Source organism: Rana temporaria, chromosome 2 (genome assembly GCF_905171775.1).
Source record: "Rana temporaria chromosome 2, aRanTem1.1, whole genome shotgun sequence".
Classification (NCBI taxonomy): Eukaryota; Metazoa; Chordata; class Amphibia; order Anura; family Ranidae; genus Rana; species Rana temporaria.
Window position 1 is genome coordinate 451,511,055 of NC_053490.1, and position 19,797 is coordinate 451,530,851.

At 39.3% G+C, this 19,797-nt stretch overlaps 1 protein-coding gene across 3 annotated transcripts in view; it reads left to right on the plus strand.

Moving 5' to 3' along the window:
- The first annotated feature begins 471 nt into the window (after window positions 1–471).
- Window positions 472–19,797, plus strand: part of FOXN1 (forkhead box N1) — a 102,569-nt gene continuing 83,243 nt past the window's right edge. Inside the window, exons 1-3 of one of the 3 annotated variants that reach the window (XM_040338504.1) lie at window positions 472–870; window positions 13,171–13,254; window positions 16,111–16,243. In XM_040338504.1, coding sequence (XP_040194438.1) covers window positions 16,183–16,243 — 61 coding nt within the window. In that variant the 5' untranslated portion in view covers window positions 472–870; window positions 13,171–13,254; window positions 16,111–16,182. Of the gene's footprint in view, window positions 871–6,602; window positions 6,983–13,170; window positions 13,255–16,110; window positions 16,244–19,797 lie in introns of those variants that run through there. The other 2 variants (XM_040338503.1, XM_040338506.1) reach the window with 2 other exon arrangements.

A 19,797-nucleotide genomic window follows, 5' to 3' on the forward strand; every position in this document is an offset into this window, starting at 1 on the left:
AAAAAGTTATATAAAATTAGGCCTTAACTGGGATTGGTCGATGAGAAATGTACTCTTGGTTTTGCTGTGAAATGTTGAATGCCATAAGCTGTATACCACCTTTTCATCAATAAAAACTTTTTTGTTGGATTTAAAGAAAATTAGGACTTAAAATACGCAGTTGCATTTTTCTAAATACAATAAAAATATCCTTTATAGAGTAATGTTACAAAGCTTTAACTTTTCATTTGAATGCCATATTTCTATATACAGTATAATCATTAATAGTACAGCAATTTGCCTGTTGGGTTTAGTAGTCTTTTTGCACTAGCAGTGTTCAGGTGCACCGTGTTGTAAATCTTTCTTTCTTCTTTACTTGCAGAGCAGCTGAAGAACCCATAACTTAGTCACTGACTTGTTCTTTTTTCTTATTACATGCATATTTGCCTGAGGCCAACAAGAGCTGATATAATAATTGGCTCACACAGCCATCTGCCTGCCTTATTTCAACTGATGTAATCTCAGATCTATTTCAACATGCTTTTTTTTTCTACCTGAATCCTCTCCTTTCCTGACATGTTGTCTGATCTAATACCTGGGCTACACCAGAAGCAGCAGCACGCTGATGTGCTTCACTAGGAAGGTAAGAGGAGACAACTTACATCTTCCACCAGCATTCTAGAACTCATGCGTGAAAGCCAAAGTAAGCAAGGCGCACAAGTCCTTCAACACAGCCCATCTATTTAATGCCCAGGAAAGCCACAGTGACATTCCCAACTGGAATACAGGAGTGATACTTACTGGGTTACGCTTCTTTTTACTCTCTTCAAGACTCATCATCAAGTTTGCAGAAGTGTATACAACTTTCTGAGGACTGTACTACATTTTCAGGTATTTGTTTATTCACTCATGCATACTCATTCAATGTATTCTGCATGTTTGTAGATTGTTTTTCTAATTTATTTTATACTTTTTTGAAGAATGAAAATTACTTTACATTTATAAATGATTTAAGTTTTCACAATTATTTAGAGTAGTTAAAGCATTTAAACTTTTAGATGATTCATTTTCATATTGAAATTAAAAATCAGATTTATAAAAAGCAATTACAATAAAACTTTAATTTTAACTTTAACTTTAATTTTACATGTTAAATAAAAGGCTTTAAGTTATATTTATCCTTTAGTCTATAAAATAGGTAGAACATGTTCTACACGTATTAAAACCTTTATTAAGGCATGTAGTGTATTTGTATAGTGCTTAGAATTGTTCATTTTTATAGGTTTAGCAATTTTAGCATTGACAGAAGCAACAAATGCTGCAATTTTAGATGAAGAATGTTTTTTTATTTACTAACTAACTATTTATTACAGAGTTATTACTTCTGGAATTACACTTAAATATTCATGCTTCTGTTCTCTAACCAGTTACACATATGTTCATACTTTTGGTACCCACTAGATGAAGGTAACCTCATTTATCACAGATAGCAGCAATGAAATGTTTAAATTTTTTAGCACTCAAAATATAAAAGGGTCATCTGAGTTGCTGCTTTGGATAATGCAGATCATTTCATAAACAAGGTCCATTGTTTTTTTTTTTACGAAAGAAAAATCCACTTTGCACTACAAGTGCACTGCAAGTGCACTTGGAGATGCAGTCGCTGTGGATCGCTGTAGATCTGAGGGGAAGCTCTGAAATTAGGGGAAGCTCTGCTGATTTTATCATCCAATGTGCAATCATGTGCAAGCAAAAATGCTGTCTTTAATTTTCCTTGCATGGCCCCCTCAGATCTACAGCGACTGCACTACCAAGTGCACTTGTAGCGCAAAGTGGGTTTGCCTTTCATAAATAACCTCTAAGGTGCCTTTGCCTGAAAATGCAATATGTTGATATGGGCATCCCCTTCAAACTTCTCATCATGTTCTGCCTCGTGAAAGCTATGTAAAGCAAATGTTATTAATATTCGTACATAAAAGTTAACCGACACAGTTTGGCTAATATTTATTTTAGTATATCCTGCAGGAGAAGATTATATTAGAATGATATGAAATGTAAATAATTGAAGGCCATTTAATGTCAGAAGGACAGCTGAGAGCATTTTTCAGAAGAAAATCATATTTTTGCCAGTGCCTTTAAGTGAAGCTCCTGGCTGGTGTAGTTGTATTATTGTCTGACACTTCAAATTTATAAATTAAGTTGAACAATGTGGCCCTTACAAAAACTGGAGATGTTTTACAAAAGTCTGGTGAGGTGGTTAATCAGAATAGAAGATACTCCGCACTCCTCATTCCATGACATAATTGAAATTAGTGGTTGAAATCACTTTGTATTTAAAAAGAGGATCACTATCACTTACCCTCAAATCTGGAGATGTTGTCTACTGTATATTAGGGCAATTTGAAAATGTTATTTCAATAATTAATGCTTATAAAATATTATTTAAAGCATCCATTGCAATCAATGTTCAGTGTATTTGAAAATTGTATTATTTATTTTTAAAATGTAGTAGTTGATTTTTCACAGGTGTGATTTGAACTCTAGTCTGTATTAAACATTCTCCGGAGCCTTAGTAAGTATTTAAGTAGGAAAAAAATACAACTCCTTTTGTAACAGAGCCTTAGTCCCTTGTCATCGTAGGGCTTTGGGGGGTTGATAAACCTGTTTTCCTGACACTACTGCCATGTCAAAACATTAAGCCTCCTGTCTTGGAGGGCCATGAGTAAATTACCCTTTTGCCCCTAGATGAAACATCTTTACTCCTAAAACATGCAGTCAAAAACGCGTACTTATGTGAAGTTTCTGGTGTGAACATATTTACTAACCCCAACTGTTTAATGCAAGTCTCAGGATGGATGAAACCTACATAAATCCTAAACTTTTCATAGCAAAAAAAAAAAAGGGGCTTACAATAAAACGAAAGTTTATACTTTTTCCAGATAACATTTAAAATTAGCAAAGCATGGAGGTATCATGTTTAGCATACTACCGTAAGTGCTCAAATGCCACCAAGACACTATATGCACAAAGTTGATACATTTATTTTGTGTCTTTAGGGTTTTTTCCACATGCTCCAGTTTCCTACCACACATTTAAAAATGTTTAAATATCTAAAGCTTTTTAAAAACTTTTTTTGGTGTGTTTAATACAGCATGAATATATTAAAACCACCAGGTTTTTTATTGTTGTCTCCCATTGGGCATATTCATCTTCCCTATTTGTCCTGGTGAGCATTGTTACTGGAACAGAAAGTGATGGGAAAACTAAAATGTTACAGTTGTCATTGGAAAACAAGGTGAAGGGTCATTTTTTAGATGACAACTGTCTAAGGCCTCGTACACACGATAGGTTAAACAGAGGACAACGGTCTGATGGACCGTTTTCATTGGTCAAAACCGATCGTGTGTGGGCCCCATAGGTTATTTAACCATCGGTTAAAAAAGAAGCCAACTTGTTTTAAATTTAACCGATGGATTCCTAACCAATAGGCCAAAACCGATCGTTAGTAGGCACGACCATCGGTTAAAAATCCACGCATGTTTAGAATCAAGTCGACGCATGCTTGGAAGCATTGAACTTCGTTTTTTCCAGCACGTCGTTGTGTTTTACATCACCGCGTTCTGACACGATCGTTTTTTTAACCGATGGTGTGTAGGCACGATTGACCATCAGTCAGCTTCATCGGTTAACCGATGAAAACGGTCCATCGGTCCGTTCTCATCGGATGGACCGATCGTGTGTACGCGGCATAAGAGAGCACTTCTTCTCAACTTTCCTCAATTACTGATGTGTCTCAGGGACAGGAGGTTTAAAATACTCCCTATAAAAATGGTTTTGGCTTGTATGGCTGTGGACATTAGATTGCAATCTCCACTGAGGCAATGACTGATGACAACAGTTGTTTAAATGCTACAACTTTACACATAAACAATTAAATATTATTAGAAATATTAACATTGAGCATTTTGACAGTATATTTTCTTGTCAATTTCTACGAATAAGATTGGCCAACATGTAGAGATGTATCTTTAGTAGAACTGCAGTTTTCAGAGCATTGTGTCTGTCATATGACAGCATGGCAAGGTAGTAGTTCCATACCAGTTGCAGATATGTGGACAGTCTAAATTTGTTTTAGCCAAGTTTACTTAGCTAGGCACAGCTAGTAGCAGTTGTGTAGTAAAGTTTACTCATTCCAGTGTGCAGAAGTACAAATCATGTGGAGCTGTACCATAAGTAAATTTATATGTATGGTTTCCCATCACTTCATACTCCCCATCTTATACCGAGAATGTAATGTTTTGACAACTTTTTAACACAATGGGGTTGATTTACTAAAACTGGAGAATGCAAAATCTGGTGCAGCTGTGCATGGTAGCCAATCAGCTTCTAACCTGAGCTTGTTCAATTAAGCTTTGACAAAAAAACCTGGAAGCTGATTGGTTTCTATGCAGATCTGCAACAAATTTTGCACGCTCCATTTTCAGTAAATCAGCCCCTGTGTATAGACCATAATTGTACTGACAAATGTGGATATGTTTTATTTTATAACTATCCCTGTTTTGCCTAATATGTCAGATTACACCTCAAGGCTAATTTCCTGAAGGTTTAATTTATGATTCTTTCCTTGAGAACCAGTTTCCTTGGATAATTCTATTTCAAAACTCCCCTTAAGCTGATTCTATGTTAAAAGTGAACATAGGTTTGGTGTCACTACGAAAATTTGTGATTTAGTAAATCAGCTAATAGATGTCAGACGATAAGTTGGAAAACTTACCGTTCATGCACATGTATGCTACAGACATTTAAGGGCTCATACACAACTGACATATTGGCGACTTGCTGATTCAAGTCAAAATATGTCATATATCCTAATGTAGAATATATGGGAAGAATTTTGGGAGAAATGTATACATCATCATTCACCAGATTATTCTGAATTAATTCACTTTAAATTATTTGCTATGTTGGCTGTCATGAGTGGGGATTCCCTTCCCTCGCCAGGATTTGTAGAAGTTCCTTATTGAATCAAATAACTTTACTGCTGATTATGTCACTGTGTGCACTACTAATAAGATCAATAAGATATAAAATGCACTCTAAGGCCTTGTACACACGATACGAAAATCAGAAGGGAAAATTGGTAAGACGAGCTGTCTGCGGATTTTCAGATCGTTAGCACGTTGCTTTCGACAGCCGATTTGACTTTTGCTTCAGACAAAAGCTGGACGTGCAGACTATTACATTTTTGGCGGATTTGAACTCAACGTCTGATTTTCGGATGGTCAGTACAGAAATCGTCACACAAAAGTTGAAAGTACAAACACGCATGATCGGAATCAAGGAACGACCGGGAAGAGTTTGGCCTTAAAAATTAACATTTGTGACGTGGCAATTGATGGGATAATAATGAAGCTGCTTTGCTGGTGATACTGATGTAGTTATGCCAAACGTATTTTAAAAGGAATTTGTTTTGTACAATCTGAAAATCGCAAATCAACGCTCACCAAACTTCTACTAACACAAAATTAGCAGAAGGGGCCCAAATGGTGGTGCTTGAGAAATGAGCTTCCTCTTTATACACTCATAGTACGTCACTACGTTCGTGTTTGTCGAACAACAATTTGCGGATAGTTAATATGCCAGACAAAATCCTGCACACGCACTTTTGACAAAAATCAGACGCTCGGTCATACAACAATGTGTACGAGGCAGGGGCGATCCACCCTATAGGCTCACTATGCAAGCCGCTTAGGGCCCCACAAAGCTTCAGGGGGCCCCCAAATTACCAAATTACTAGAAGCCCCGCCTGGTGAGAAGTCATTTTCGGCCCCTCACCCCGCTTCTCAACTCGCTGGCTGCATGGGAGAAGAGGTAAGAAGTCAGCAACCCCGGCTTATCACTTTAATGTAAGATGTCAGTTCCGATAGCAGAACACCCCCTCCCCCCGATTCCCAACTTTAATATTTAATGTGACATGTCACTGTCTGCAGTGCCCCCCCTCCCCACTTCTCAACTTTAATGTGACATGTCATTTTCGGCAGCCCCCCCGCTTCTCAACTTTAATGTGACATGTCATTTTGCTTAGGGCCCCAGGGAGGTCAGGATCGGCACTGGCACGAGGATTTAGCTTATGTTGACTTGTCCGCAGTGCCCAGGTGCAGACCAATGCAGATGGCTCTCTATGTTCTACAACACTGTGATCTTAGTTTAATTATGACAGGCTAACTTTAAAATAAACCTTTCATGCGGAAAATATGGGGCTGCCATTGTTGCATTTTGCTTTTGAAAATGCTGATTGCCTGGGTGCCATCTGCTTGCTTGCTGTAACATTTTGAATTATTGACCTGAAACCAGTATGCAGATTTGAATTTTCTTTATGTGCATATTCATATCAGCAAAACATTTTAAAGCTAGAAAGTCAGCATAGCAACCAGGTAACTAGCATTTTTATAATGACTTAAATGTCAGCTTAGTCATTTCCCTCCTCAAAGCATGATTACTTTAAAGCTTATCTGCTCGATTTCTAAGGGGAAAATATGCAAAAATGTGCTTTAAAAATAGATGAATTTAAAGCTGAACTCAAGACAGATATAAAATACACACACAAAAAAAAAAACAGCTATATATTCATTAATAGGGTACATCCTTAAATTTATTTTTTAAATTGCAAGCAGTGTAAGTGCCTGAATTTGACTTGCTATTTGCCTCTTGCTATATCTGTACAGAGGAGCTCTGATTGGGGGAGGGAGAAGCAGCATTAGGAGCCAGCCAATTGTGCTGCAGGAGGACAGAGCATGTTGACAAAGAGGTGAGCTCACCAGTGTGCTACTTCTTCTTTCACTGTCCAGTCACAGGGTGGAGAAAGGGAGTAGACTTGCAGATGTTACTGAACTGCAGCAAGAAAAAATCAGGTACCCTACCCTGCCAGCTGCTAGACAGGGCTGTGTGATGGAGCTGTGTTAATTTTTGAACTGGCTGGACAGATTTACAAATCCATTGGCAGGTAAAACTGCTCTCATATGTGTATTTTATCTGTGTATGTAGCTGTTTGCCTGGAGTTCAACCTAAATTTGATTTTCTGCTTTATTTATTTCCCACATTCTAATAGCATTAAATGTGAACATTTTAAATATACTTGCAAGATGTTGGGGAATGACAGGTACTGCCAACATACCCATTAAAAATATTCAGTATGTAAGTTAAAAAGTTTAATTAAATTCATAAATATGTTATCAGGATTCCAATCCAAATATGCCGATGGGAACACCTGGGGCATGACTTTGACCTCATTACAGAGTGAAGAGTTACTGTTTTGCAACTGGTAAATCTCCATCTCACGAATGCTATGGAGAAAATGGCTAATATTTAACAAAAATAAGGATGTCAGCTATAATCATAAAAAAAAGCATAAAAGTGGACATGTTTTATGAAGTATAAACACAGATTGCAATATGCATTTTAAGCTAACTCATATGACTGCACCCATGCTACACTCTTCAAAAATAAGTATAGAAAGTGATTTTTTTTTAAATACTTCCTAAATGATATTAGTTTAGTGCACACCTATACAGCATAATAATCAAATACTAAAAGTCAGTTTTACCAGCAATCATTATACTGATGAATTGGGGATTGATAGTTATTAATCGCTAAAAGTTAAAAAAAAATCTACACATATGGAACAAATGTCTTCCTGTGGTTTGACCCACACAAGTAGAATGTAGTAGCCAAGAATCTCACATATAAGGAGCATTGTGCAATCAAATACCGGTACTTTTAACCACTGCATGCTGCTTGTGTAGCTCACAGTTTATGGTACAATATGCTGCATCTGTATAGCGACTAGTTGCTAAAGAGTTTATTATTGTTATTAAGCTTCTACAAATCACCAATGTGCTCCTGCCCTAGGGCAAGAATGAATTCAAACTATGTTGCTCTACTTTAAAAATCAGTATGGGAGAATAATTAAAACAGTTTGCTTGATGTGGAGTAACAAGGGCAGTCTAGGACAAATTTGACATCAGACACTTTTATAAAGTGGACTTTCAAACTATTTTGGAAATATGAATCAAACGGGAAGGACAAAAGGAATTATTACGGTGTAATATATATAAGAATAATAATGAGAACCATACATTTAGAAAAAAATATATAAATTTAATTAGAATAAAGTTAAAAGCATAGCAGAAACAAATTGTTCACTAATATACAGCAGTTTGTTAAAAGAGATGGTCACACATCCTGACATGTTTCGCCTAGTAGCTTCATCGGGGGATATACGCGTTTATCAAAGAGTTTGTGCAACTATACAGAAATATAACAAAAGAAACAAAAAAGAGTAACAGAATAACCAATTCAAACATGGATGTATTATTGTTATATCGAAGGGTATGCAACATTATTCATTTTGGAAATACTTTATAATACTCTCTTTATTCTCTGCTTTCCCCACTAAAATATCCTAAACTGGCAATTATTTTCCTGACCCAACTATGTCAATTTATTAATATTTATTAAATACTTTTGCTCATAAAATGTTTGATCTAATGGCTCACATTCACTACTTTGCAATCCTTTACTTGCCTCTAGCAGGTTTGCAGATTACAAGTCAGGCTGGCAAGGGTATAAATGAAATAAATGATTCTGTGAACATTATTATTGTAATATCTGAACATTAGATTTTAGCAATAGCCCCTCCTTTATATTACTTTTACATGGTTGAACTCTCTGACCATTTGATATGAGGCCTTATGCCAGCATCATAAAATGCCTGTGCTTATGTTTGAAAGAAAACTATTTACTCAACAGAGCAAAACATTTTAAAAGTTAAAATTTATTTTTGTGTCCCTTTTACCTTTATGTTTTTGCTAGTGAAAACTGAGAACAAGATGAAGCCACAGTGTGAGCAGTAAAGTGTTTCTTACCCCAACACTTCAAATTACTGATATTAGTCTGCTGTACCATGTACTTGTATGAAAAAACTATCCTGTTCTCTTTGTATTGCTTCCTTTGTGTATAATCCCTGGTGTTCCTGCCAGTCCCTCTGCTTTCCTATTAAAAACTGACCACATTAAGCAGAGAGAACACACTGTAGTCAGTTCCCTAAATATGTTGAGCACTCATTGTACTCTGCTCCAGTGATCAGACTTGTTCTGACACCCCCCCCCCCTCCCCACCGCTGCACTGCCATTCACTGGCAAGCTCAGTGTAATGTTGTTTTTCCTCCCCCCAGCTCTTATGCAGCTGTGAACAGAGGTAATTTGATAATTTATAAAAAAGGGGAGGGGAAGTATTTATATATTTTGTTATATCTATATAAAAATGTTTTGCCTTTCATTTCTATTTTAAACTGGATGGGCTGTTTTGAAAGGTAATCTTTTACAATCACTTTAATGCACAGCACTAGTAAGCAAGTAAAGAAGGTCCAAAAGCAGCTACAAGTTCATTGAGTTTAAAAAGTTCATTCATTTCTCTGCTACAAAGGGAGTTAACACTTGGTTTTATAACTATTTCCATGGTGAGACACAATGGGGTTGATTTATCAAAGGGAAAACAACTGTGCACTACAAGTTCACTTGGAAGTGCAGTCGCTGTAGATCTGAGGGGGACATGCAAGGAAAATAAAAAAACAGCATTTTAGCTTGCACATGATTGGATGATAATATCAGCAGAGCTTCCCCTCGTTTCAGATCTTCCCCTCAGATCTTCAGTGACTGCACTTACAGTGCACTTGTAGTACAGAGTGGATTTCCCTTTGGTAAATGAACCCCAATACATGAAGACCCCCCCACATTTATTAAATGGGAGGCAGAGATGGGACAAGAATTTAAACCAACAGAGTAGTGAAAAGCAGTAACTACTACTTAGAGTTCTACATATTGCACTACACATTGGGAGAATGCTGTAAGATCTTATGCCGCGTAAACACTATCGGTCAAACCGATGAGAACCGTCTGATGGACCGTTTTCATCGGTTAACCGATGAAGCTGACTGATGGTCAGTCGTGCCTACACATCATCAGTTAAAAAACCGATCGTGTCAGAACGCGGTGACGTAAAACACAACGACGTGCTGAAAATAACGAAGTTCAAGGCTTCCAAGCATGTGTCGACTTGATTCTGAGCATGCGTGTATTTTTAACCGATGGACGTGCCTACAAACGATCTGTTTTGTTCTATCTGTTAGGTATCCATCGGTTAAATTTAAAACAAGTTGGCTTTTTTTTAACCTATGAATAAATAACTGATGGGGCCCACACACGATCGGTTTGGTAAGATAAAAAAGCTCCATCAGACCGTTCTCATCGGTTTGACCGATCGTGTGTGTACGCGGCATTACAGAGAGGGTATATGATGCCAAGCAGATTATCTACAATATTTCCTAGTTTATCAGCTCTCTGTTGGTGACAGTAAGGTCAGGTGGGATACATTTACCATACCTTGTGGAGTTGTAAAAGCCATAAATTTTTTAGGAAATCTGTATTCTCTCTGATCTCTAAGTTCACGGGAATATTCACAGCCCCCTCTCCACGAGTAGCATTGAGTGGTGTGTGTAAATATATCATTATACCAAAAGCACAAACAAGTATTCTTAGGAGAACAAACCTGTGAATATGTGTTATTGCTGTTAATAGAAGTGCTAGTGGGATTAGAGTGTTCCAGTTTTGGGGAAAACCTGGCCAAACACATAATGAGATGATTGAATAATGAATGTATTTCAAACTGTCCTCGAATGTCTGTGGCTGGCTTCAGTTTATGAAATTTTCACAGTTAATAAAATCAGACGTTTGACCTGTATTTAATCATTTAAAGAATCTTTATGCATAATTTTTACCATGCAGTTAATCTGAAACAGCTAAGGACATGGAGTACTAGTGAATTCCCTATAGCCACCAATCAGATTTAGGGTCTATTTATTGCATTTTACCATATGCATTGCAGCACACTAAATGCATACAGTATGTCCACTATTAATAGTGTCTATTTCTGTCTCGGCACTGCAGTGCAGTGTATTTAAAAAAAAATAAGACCAGTCTTGTTTTTTGGGGGTTTTGTTGAATTGGTAGGCCCATAGAAGTCAATTGCCACCCAGAAAATGTATATAAAGTACTATAATGCACTGAAAATGTGTATTAGCAAGCCTTGGTCACTGCCTGCTAACCTTCTCCATTGCAAATTCTAAACTGATAAAATGCAGTGAAAGTACACGTGAACACATGTGAATGCACAAAGCAATTTTTGCATTTTTCAGTTTAGAATTCACAATGGAGAAGGTTAGCAGGCAGTAACCAAGGCTTGCTAATACACACAAGGCTTGCACAATAACACATGAAAATGGATCTGCTAATGCTACATAAAATGCATAAATCCAAATCCATGAATCCAAACGGTCCTTAAGGCCCTATACACATTATTAGATTTTCTGCAGATTTTTGTCTTCAGATTTACCAAAACCATATAATATGAGGTCAAATCTTAATGCCGCGTACACACGGTCGTTTTTCGGCATGAAAAAAAATGTCATTTTTCAGCATGTTCAAAAAACGACGTTGCCCACACACCATTGTTTTTGAAAAATTATGAACAAAGCGTGGTGACGTACAACACGTACGACGGCACTCTGTAGGGGAAGTTCTATTTGCCTTTGGGCTGCTTTTAGCTGATTCCTTGTAAGTAATAGACGATTTGCGCTTTTTTGTCTGTTACAGCGTGATGAATGTGCTTACTCCATTATGAATGGTAGTTTTACCAGAACGAGCGCTCCTGTCTCATAACTCGCTTCTGGGCATGCGTGGGTTTAAAACGTAGTTTTAGCCCCCACACGATAATTTTTTATAACCCGAAAAATGACATTTTAAAAAACGACATTAAAAAATGCAGCATGTTCGAATTTTTTTTTGTCGCTTTTCAGAAGCCGAAAAACAATGTGAAGCCCACACACGATGATTTTAAATGACATTGTTTTCATGCCAAAAAACGACCGTGTGTACGCGGCATTAGAGTTTTAATATGTATGCACTCAGGCAGGCCCTTGCACTACATGGTTTTGGTAAATCTGAAGACAGAAATCTGCAGAAAATCTAATAGTGTGTATGGGGCCTTATGCTGCGTACACACGGTCGGAAATTCCGACCTTGTGTAGGCTCCATTGGACTTTTGCTGTCGGAATTTCCGACAACAAATGTTTGAGAGCTGGTTCTCAATTTTTCCGACAGCAAAAGTTCTTGTCGGAAATTTCGATCATCTGTAGCCAATTCCCATGCACAATTGTCCTACGCATGCTCTTAATCAATTTGACGCATGCTTCGAATCATTGAACTTGATTTTTCACGGCTCGTCGTAGTGTTGTACGTGACCGCGTTCTTGACGTTTGGAATTTCCAACAAAATTTGTGTGACCGTGTTTATGCAAGACAAATTTGAGCCAACATTCGGTCTGAAAAAAATACACGGTTTTGTTGTCGGAATGTCCGATCGTGTGTACGCGGCATTAGAATTTAACAGCAGGTTTGAATGCCATTGGTAGCTGAGAAGAAGTATACTGTATGCTGAAAACGTGTTGGGCCTGGGCATAGACGATAATGACCATTGCTATCTTAATAGGTATGGTATGTATAGACTTTGTTTTATTTTGGACTGTAAAGTAAAGGGTTAACACCCCCTGTCAGTTGATTGTTTTGCGGTCTTTGTCCATTTGGGGAGACTTCCTTTCACTTCAATTCCTATGGATGAAACAGGAAGTAAGAGGAACAAGTGCCCCATTGTAAGATTTACCCTCAACTCTTGTTGGCGACGACATTTTTGGATTTCCCATCATTTTCTGTTTTAGTGACAATGATCACCAGTTCAAATTAGAAGGAGAATACGTATAGCAAAAAAAAGGTCTCATCTTTTTCTACTCTATCCAAAATTTTAAAATTTTGGCTTAACTATACATACACATTAAACTTAAAGCATACAAATTGACCTGACACATGCAACATATGTGAGTTCTGCAGGTTTTCTAGCCTTGGGCAGTGGGAACTCTATACCTGTTATGCTATGATTTTTAGAAATGGGTGCAATGGGTTTCTTAGGTGAAAGTGTATATGGATATTTTTAACATGCAATTACCTTTTAATTTGTACTAGAAAATGAATCAAGGAAACAACCTGGTTTGTACAGCCAATGATTCCACTTTTTTTTGCTTCAGTTTTTATTTAGATCATAAAAGCAAGAAACTTGACAGATATATGATTGATCTATTTGTACAAAATAAAACACACATTTCCTGGAGGTAACTATCAGATTTCACCTTATAGCACTATATTTTCTATCAGCACTACAGTAAATTCCTAATATCAACATACACTTTCAGCACTTTTTAAGTTTATATCCAATTTAAAGAAATATTTAATCGGCTACTTGATGGTTGTCTTGCATCTGGATATTTGTAATATAATATGTCAGAACGCCAAGTTGATCTGCCCCTTCACTATAATAGTGTGGAAGGTTGTCATGTTAATATAATTATCATTTGCCATACAGATTGTTGTTTTCATCTGTTATTTTCAGCATTCATTGTTTTTTGTTTTTTATGAAAATAACAGTTGTTGGGCAAAAACTATTGTTACAGATTGGGGAACTGAGCCTATTGTCTTGGTTTCTAAAGCATTGGATTACGTGACCATCTGAGCACTTGGTGACTGAATATCAGGAAACTGCAGGAACTTAAAGAATATGTTACCTCAACATTTTATATGCCTGATATGTGCCTGCTGTACCATGGACGTGTATGAAAAAGCATCCTGATCTTTTTGTATAATTTCCATTATGTGAAATCCCTGGTGTTCCTGCCAGTCCCTCTGCTTTTCTGTTAAAACACTGACCACACTAGACATGAGAACACAGTGTGTCAGCTCTCTAGCTGTGCTGGGAACCCAGCCTGCTCTCCCCCAGCGCCCCCAGGGGCAAGGCAAGTAATTTGCGCCCCCTAACCAGTGGACTTTTAGCCCCCCCAGATTCATTCCACTCTGATCAAACCCCAAATTCCCTCCACTCTGATCACACCCCAAGATCCCCCACCAGATCCCTCCACTCTGATCACACCCCCATATCCCCCCTCTCTGATCACACATGCAGATCCTTCCCGATCCCTTCACTCTAATCACACCCCCGTCCCCCCACCAGATCCCTCCACTCCGATCACACCCCCAGATCCCCCCATCCCTCCACGTTGATCATACGTCCATATCCCCCCTTCTCTCCACTTTGATCACACCTCCAGATCCCCCACCAGGTCCCTCCATTCTGATCACATCCCCAGACCCCCTCCAGATCCCTCCACTTTGATCACATGTCCAGATCCATCCACTCTGATCACACCTCCAGATACCCCACCAGGTCCCTCCATTCTGATCACTCCCCCAGATCCCCCACCAGATCCCTTCACTCTGATCACACCCCCAGATCCCACCCACATCCCTCCACTTTGATCACACCTCCAGATATTCCACCAGATCCCTTCATTCTGATCACACCCTCAGATACCCCCATCTCCCATCACACACACAATCCCCCCACTTCTTACCAGTCCTGCAGCACCAGGGACAGGAGGGCTAGCTGTGTCCTCCTGCAGGGGACCCGGTGGCGGAGGCAGCTGCAGCAACCAGCAGGGAGCCTTCTCCATCCTTATCTCCTCCACAGCCATCACTTCCGGCACCTTCAGCCTGCCCCCCCCCCCCCTCGCACAGTGTGGTGCTCACTGTCTGCACACACACTATATCAGAATTGGCCCACTGCTCTGCCCTCCTCTGCATGCTTGGATCCATTCTCCCTGCTTTCTTGGTGACAGCAGTTACACGGCAGGTAAACTAAAACCTCCATGCTGCACCCTCTGTTCTACCGGGCACAGTGTGGAAGTTTTAGTTTGCTTGCTGGGGAGACAGGTATTTTAAAAATCCAAATCCCCAGCAAGTGTCTGGGGACATAGATTTTACTGCCCCACCCTTAAGCGGCTGCCTGGGCCGCCTTATGGTGGCACTGGCCCTTTTGCGCCCAGGGTAACCTCACCGTTTGCTTCCCCCATGCTATGCCACTGCCCCCCCTTCCCCCACATAGCCATTAAATAGGAAGACCAGTGTGCTGCTGTTTCTCCACCCCTACCTCTCTGAGCTCCTTATGCAACTTAAAAGAGTGGTTATGTGACTAGTTATAAAAAGGGGAGGGGGGAATAATATATATTTTTATATGTATACCTAAGTGTTTTGCATTTAATTTTCTGTTTTAAGCTGAATGGGTTGTTTTACAAGGTGAGGGTTTACATATATGTATGTACACTTATGTTATACTTAATATATACAGTCTAGAGGAAAGGGGTGTGAAGAAGGGTGTGTATAAGGCTGGGTGACACCGGGAATCGCACAGGAACGCACTATGTAGTCCTTTGTGATTCACAAGCAGTCCTGAGTGTTGCGATTTCAGCCCATTCAAAATGCATTGCACCAAAAGGAGTGCAGGCACCACTTTTGGAAACGTACTGCATTTGCTACCTGCATTTTGGGTGTCAATAACTTAATATTGACACTTACTGCAGATCGAAACTGCAGTACGTTTTGAAAAGGGTGCGGGAAATGCACATTGAACGTAGGTTTCCTGCACTGCCTTCTGGTGTGAACCGACCCTGAGAATCTTAGTTTGCAGTTGTGTAGACTAATATAAGTAAACTTTTTCTACACTTTTGCAGGTGGTAACCACTTATTATCGTCAAGCGGTATATTATCATCCCTTAAACGATGCTCCCTGCTGAGGATACATTACTAAAAATCCTATGGCAAAGCGAGCTGGTAGCATGGGTATGTGACAGCATTGTCTCTGACAGCTACTAATGCAGCCACCACATATACAGCAAGAATTTGTTAAGCTGTAATACTGCTTTGAATTATACCTAAAGCAAAAAAAAAAATTTAGTTTTTAATAGAATGGTGAGTTTTGGCTTTAGATTTATTTTTAACTCTCAAGATATTCAAATGTAAGTTCAAATCATTTTTCAGACTTCCTGAGTAACTTTTCACGGTTAAACCCAGTTATTTTATATTTCTGCAGAATTCTTTCTTTTTACCCTAAAGTGATTATTTTTCATTTTCTTCAACAGAAAAATAATTCTACCCTCCCAATGAAATCACTGATGGATGTTACAGAAGCAAGTTTTCTTTTATGAGATCACATGGAAACTGAAAAGGACAGTTACTCTCAGCTAGAAGAAGAGATGGTGAACTTGCAAACAGGTAACAAGCAAACATAACTTTCTCATGGTGCCAGATCCCTATGATCAATGCAAAAACAAAGTAATGGAGAGGATTTTACCGGCACCAAGAGAATATTACAACCATATATAATAGAAAAATGTTTTATCGTACATTGTGATTAAAAACAAACACAAATATTAAAAACATGTAAATCCCTTATGCAAGTAGATCACATGCAGATAAATTGTATACACGGAGATATATATATATAGGGCTGGATTCAGGTAGATCGGCGCATCTTTCTGCCGGCGTAGCGCATCTCTTATGCGCTACGCCGACGTAACACAGAGAGGCAAGCAGAGTATTCACAAAGCACTTGCTCCCTACGTTGTGCCAGCGTAACGTAAATTATTCAGCGTAAGCCCACCTAATTCAAAGTAGGTGGACGGTGGGCGTGATCCATTTAAATGAACCGTGACCCCATGCAAATGATGGGCCGAACGAACGGCGCATGCGCCGTCCCGTAGACGCTTCCCAGTGCGCATGCTCAGAATCACGTAGGAACGAATGCCTAAGATACGTCGAATCACTGAACGTAACCTACGCCCATCCCTTTTCACGTAGTCCTACGTAAATGACGTAAAATACAACGGCTGTTCCGTGGTCCATACCTTTGCATGGGATGCGCCTCCTTTAGGTGGAATAACTTTACGCCCGACGTACGCCTTACGTAAACGGCGTATATTTCTGCGACGGGCGCAAGTACGTTCGTGAATCGGCGTATCTCCCTCATTTGCATATTTGCAGTGAGGCGGCCAGCGTAAATATGCGCCCAAGATACGCCGGCGTAGGAAAGTTACGTCGGTCGGAGGAAGCCTATTTTCAGGCGTATCTAGTTCTATGGGCACGGCGCATAGATACGACGGCGCACATTGACACTTACGCGGCGTATCTGGAGATACGTCAGCGTAAGTGTTACGTGAATCCAGGCCATATATTATATAGACACCCCCAAATAATCTGAAAATACACTTCAACACAGTTCAACATATGGCTTCTTCAGGGTGTATTGAAAGAGAGGGGGTAGATTAATAATGCTAACAATGGCCAATCCACAAGTGAAGCACCCCAGTGACCCAGGGAAAACATACCGCACAAAGGAGAGAGAAGAATTCAAGGGACAAGTTGCCAATATGACCAGGACATGTTGCAGTATATCTCAGAGTGAATGGGATGTAAGAAGATCTTTCTCAATGATGTACCAAAAAACTGATGTAGACAGGTCCAAGATTGGCAAACATCTATGGACTGAAAGCTTAAGAATCAATGAGCTGCACCTCAGGGGGAGATCATGGGTCACATTCAGAGGAGCAATTACCCCATAATTGAGGCAAAAAAAGATCCCATAAAGTTAGACAGGAGAGGTGCTCATTGCAATGAAAGACTGCCGTGCCTTAGGTCAATGCTGTCTCTTGGAGTGGTACTTTTTCCTCCATTATGGGGTAATTGCTCCTCTGAATGTCACCCATGAACTCCCCCTGAGGTGCAGCTCATTGATTCTTAGTCTTCTAGTCCATAGATTTGCTCATCTTGGACCTGTCTACATCATTTTTTGGTACATTACTGGGCAAGATCCTCATACATCCCATTCACTCTGAGATATACTGCGACAAGTAATGGTCATATTGGCAACATGTCCCCTGAATTCTTATCTCTTCTTTATGCTGGTGTCATTTGTGGATTGGACTTTGTTAGCAATATTACTCTCTTGCAATGCCCCCTGAAGAAGACAAAATGTTGAAACGCGCTGGAGTACATTTTCAGATTTCCCCCTATGTGGTCTTTTTGGGGTATATATACAAATACCCATGTAAGCAAACATAACTGGCTCATGCCATGAGATGGTTTTTCTTCATGAATAATACAAAACACATTCCAGCAGGATGGAATCAGGCAGGGGTTTTTTTTTGCAGAAGAGATAGGCATTTTCTCTTCTGTAACAAAATACACTTACCTGCCTATTCACAATCCCCTTGTGCATGTACACTGGCTGATCTGTGTTGTGATTACTTCACTCTTGGGCATACGTGGGAATGACATCCTGTGCTGGCCAATGAAGAAGGCCAAAGATCGGCACTTCGCAAGGACTTTGCAGGTGTCAGACCGCAGGAACTGAAGTATTTTTACCTTTAGTTACGCTTTACAGTAGAGAACTAAGAACTCATTCACAGGGGTGAATGATCAGTACACCCAAAAACAGGGCCATGTTTATCCACCCAGGAGGCACATGCAGCCAGCCTATTTAAATCAATGGCAGGGCAGGGGACAGCTGCATGGATCTTCATGCGCATTCCCATCTGTGCAGGACCAATGCATGGCTCAGAATGGAGACAGACTGCAGGACTGCATCAGTCCTACAGTAATGTACACTAAGGAAACATACATCTGCATGAGTGTACTGATCAGTGTGGCCACGTGAATCAAATTTATTCATAAAATACTATGTTTACCTCTCTCAGTGCTGCTGATCTCCTCTAGCCTCTTTCAACCACTTCCTATATACATGCAATAGCCTCAGCTGCGACCGTGGGCCTCAGGTCCAACAGTGAACTGAGCAATGTGTCGCAGCGTGGCTGCTTGGAGTCCCCCCCGGGGTCATATGTGACATATGTAACAGGGAGATGTGCAGGAGCACAACTGGGAGACTGTTGTCACCCCATATCAGGAGGTGTCTGGATAATGACCTTAATGGAAGGATTATTAGGTATTATTTTTTAATGAAAGATGCAAGTTTTAAAATATTAAAACCACTTTTGAAAAAAGTGTCTATTCAGTTTTGAGAATTAGTGTGCTGCTTGCTAGCACATTGCAGCAAAACAAATTGGTTATTTGTGCTGATTGCAAGATAAATTCAGGTACCTGCACTGCTTGCATTAAAAAAAAAATGTAATGATGTATGAATGATTAGAGAGCTGCAAAAATGTGTGTCTTTTATATCTGACTGGAGGTTATCTTTATGATCATATCTGATTTTAGGAATTGGGTTTGGATCTACTTTAAAGAAACAAAAGCGATAGACTCTTCACTTGAACCTGATCAGATACTTGAATAATTAAAGGTTCTCTTGACCAGTGTAAAAAAATTCCTTTAGAAAATCACCACTTGTATGTAAAAATCTCATACTCAGAGGAAATTTTAAATTTCACATTGATGTAAAACTGGTCATAGATGGGTGATGGAGGAATCTCCCATGCTGAGACAGTGTATGCTGACAGCAGGACTCCACTGTCAGAATACATTAATCAGTGGCTGCAGTCGCTGATCGACAACAAATTTCCAACATTCCTGTTTGATAAAAGTTGATCTAACTATCAATTTCTGTCAAACAGGGGCACCCACGTATGAATTTAAGTTTAAGTGGTCCCTGTTGAACTGGCCACATTTTGTTTTAGCTATGGTAAGCTCTACTTTGCTGTGGAGTTGTTCTGTTGGCTTTCATTAGACTTGACAGCTTTAATATTCATTGGTGGGATTTCTAAACAAGAAAAGAGCTGTTTTCTGGGCAATATTGCCCCCTACCATATAAATTATTT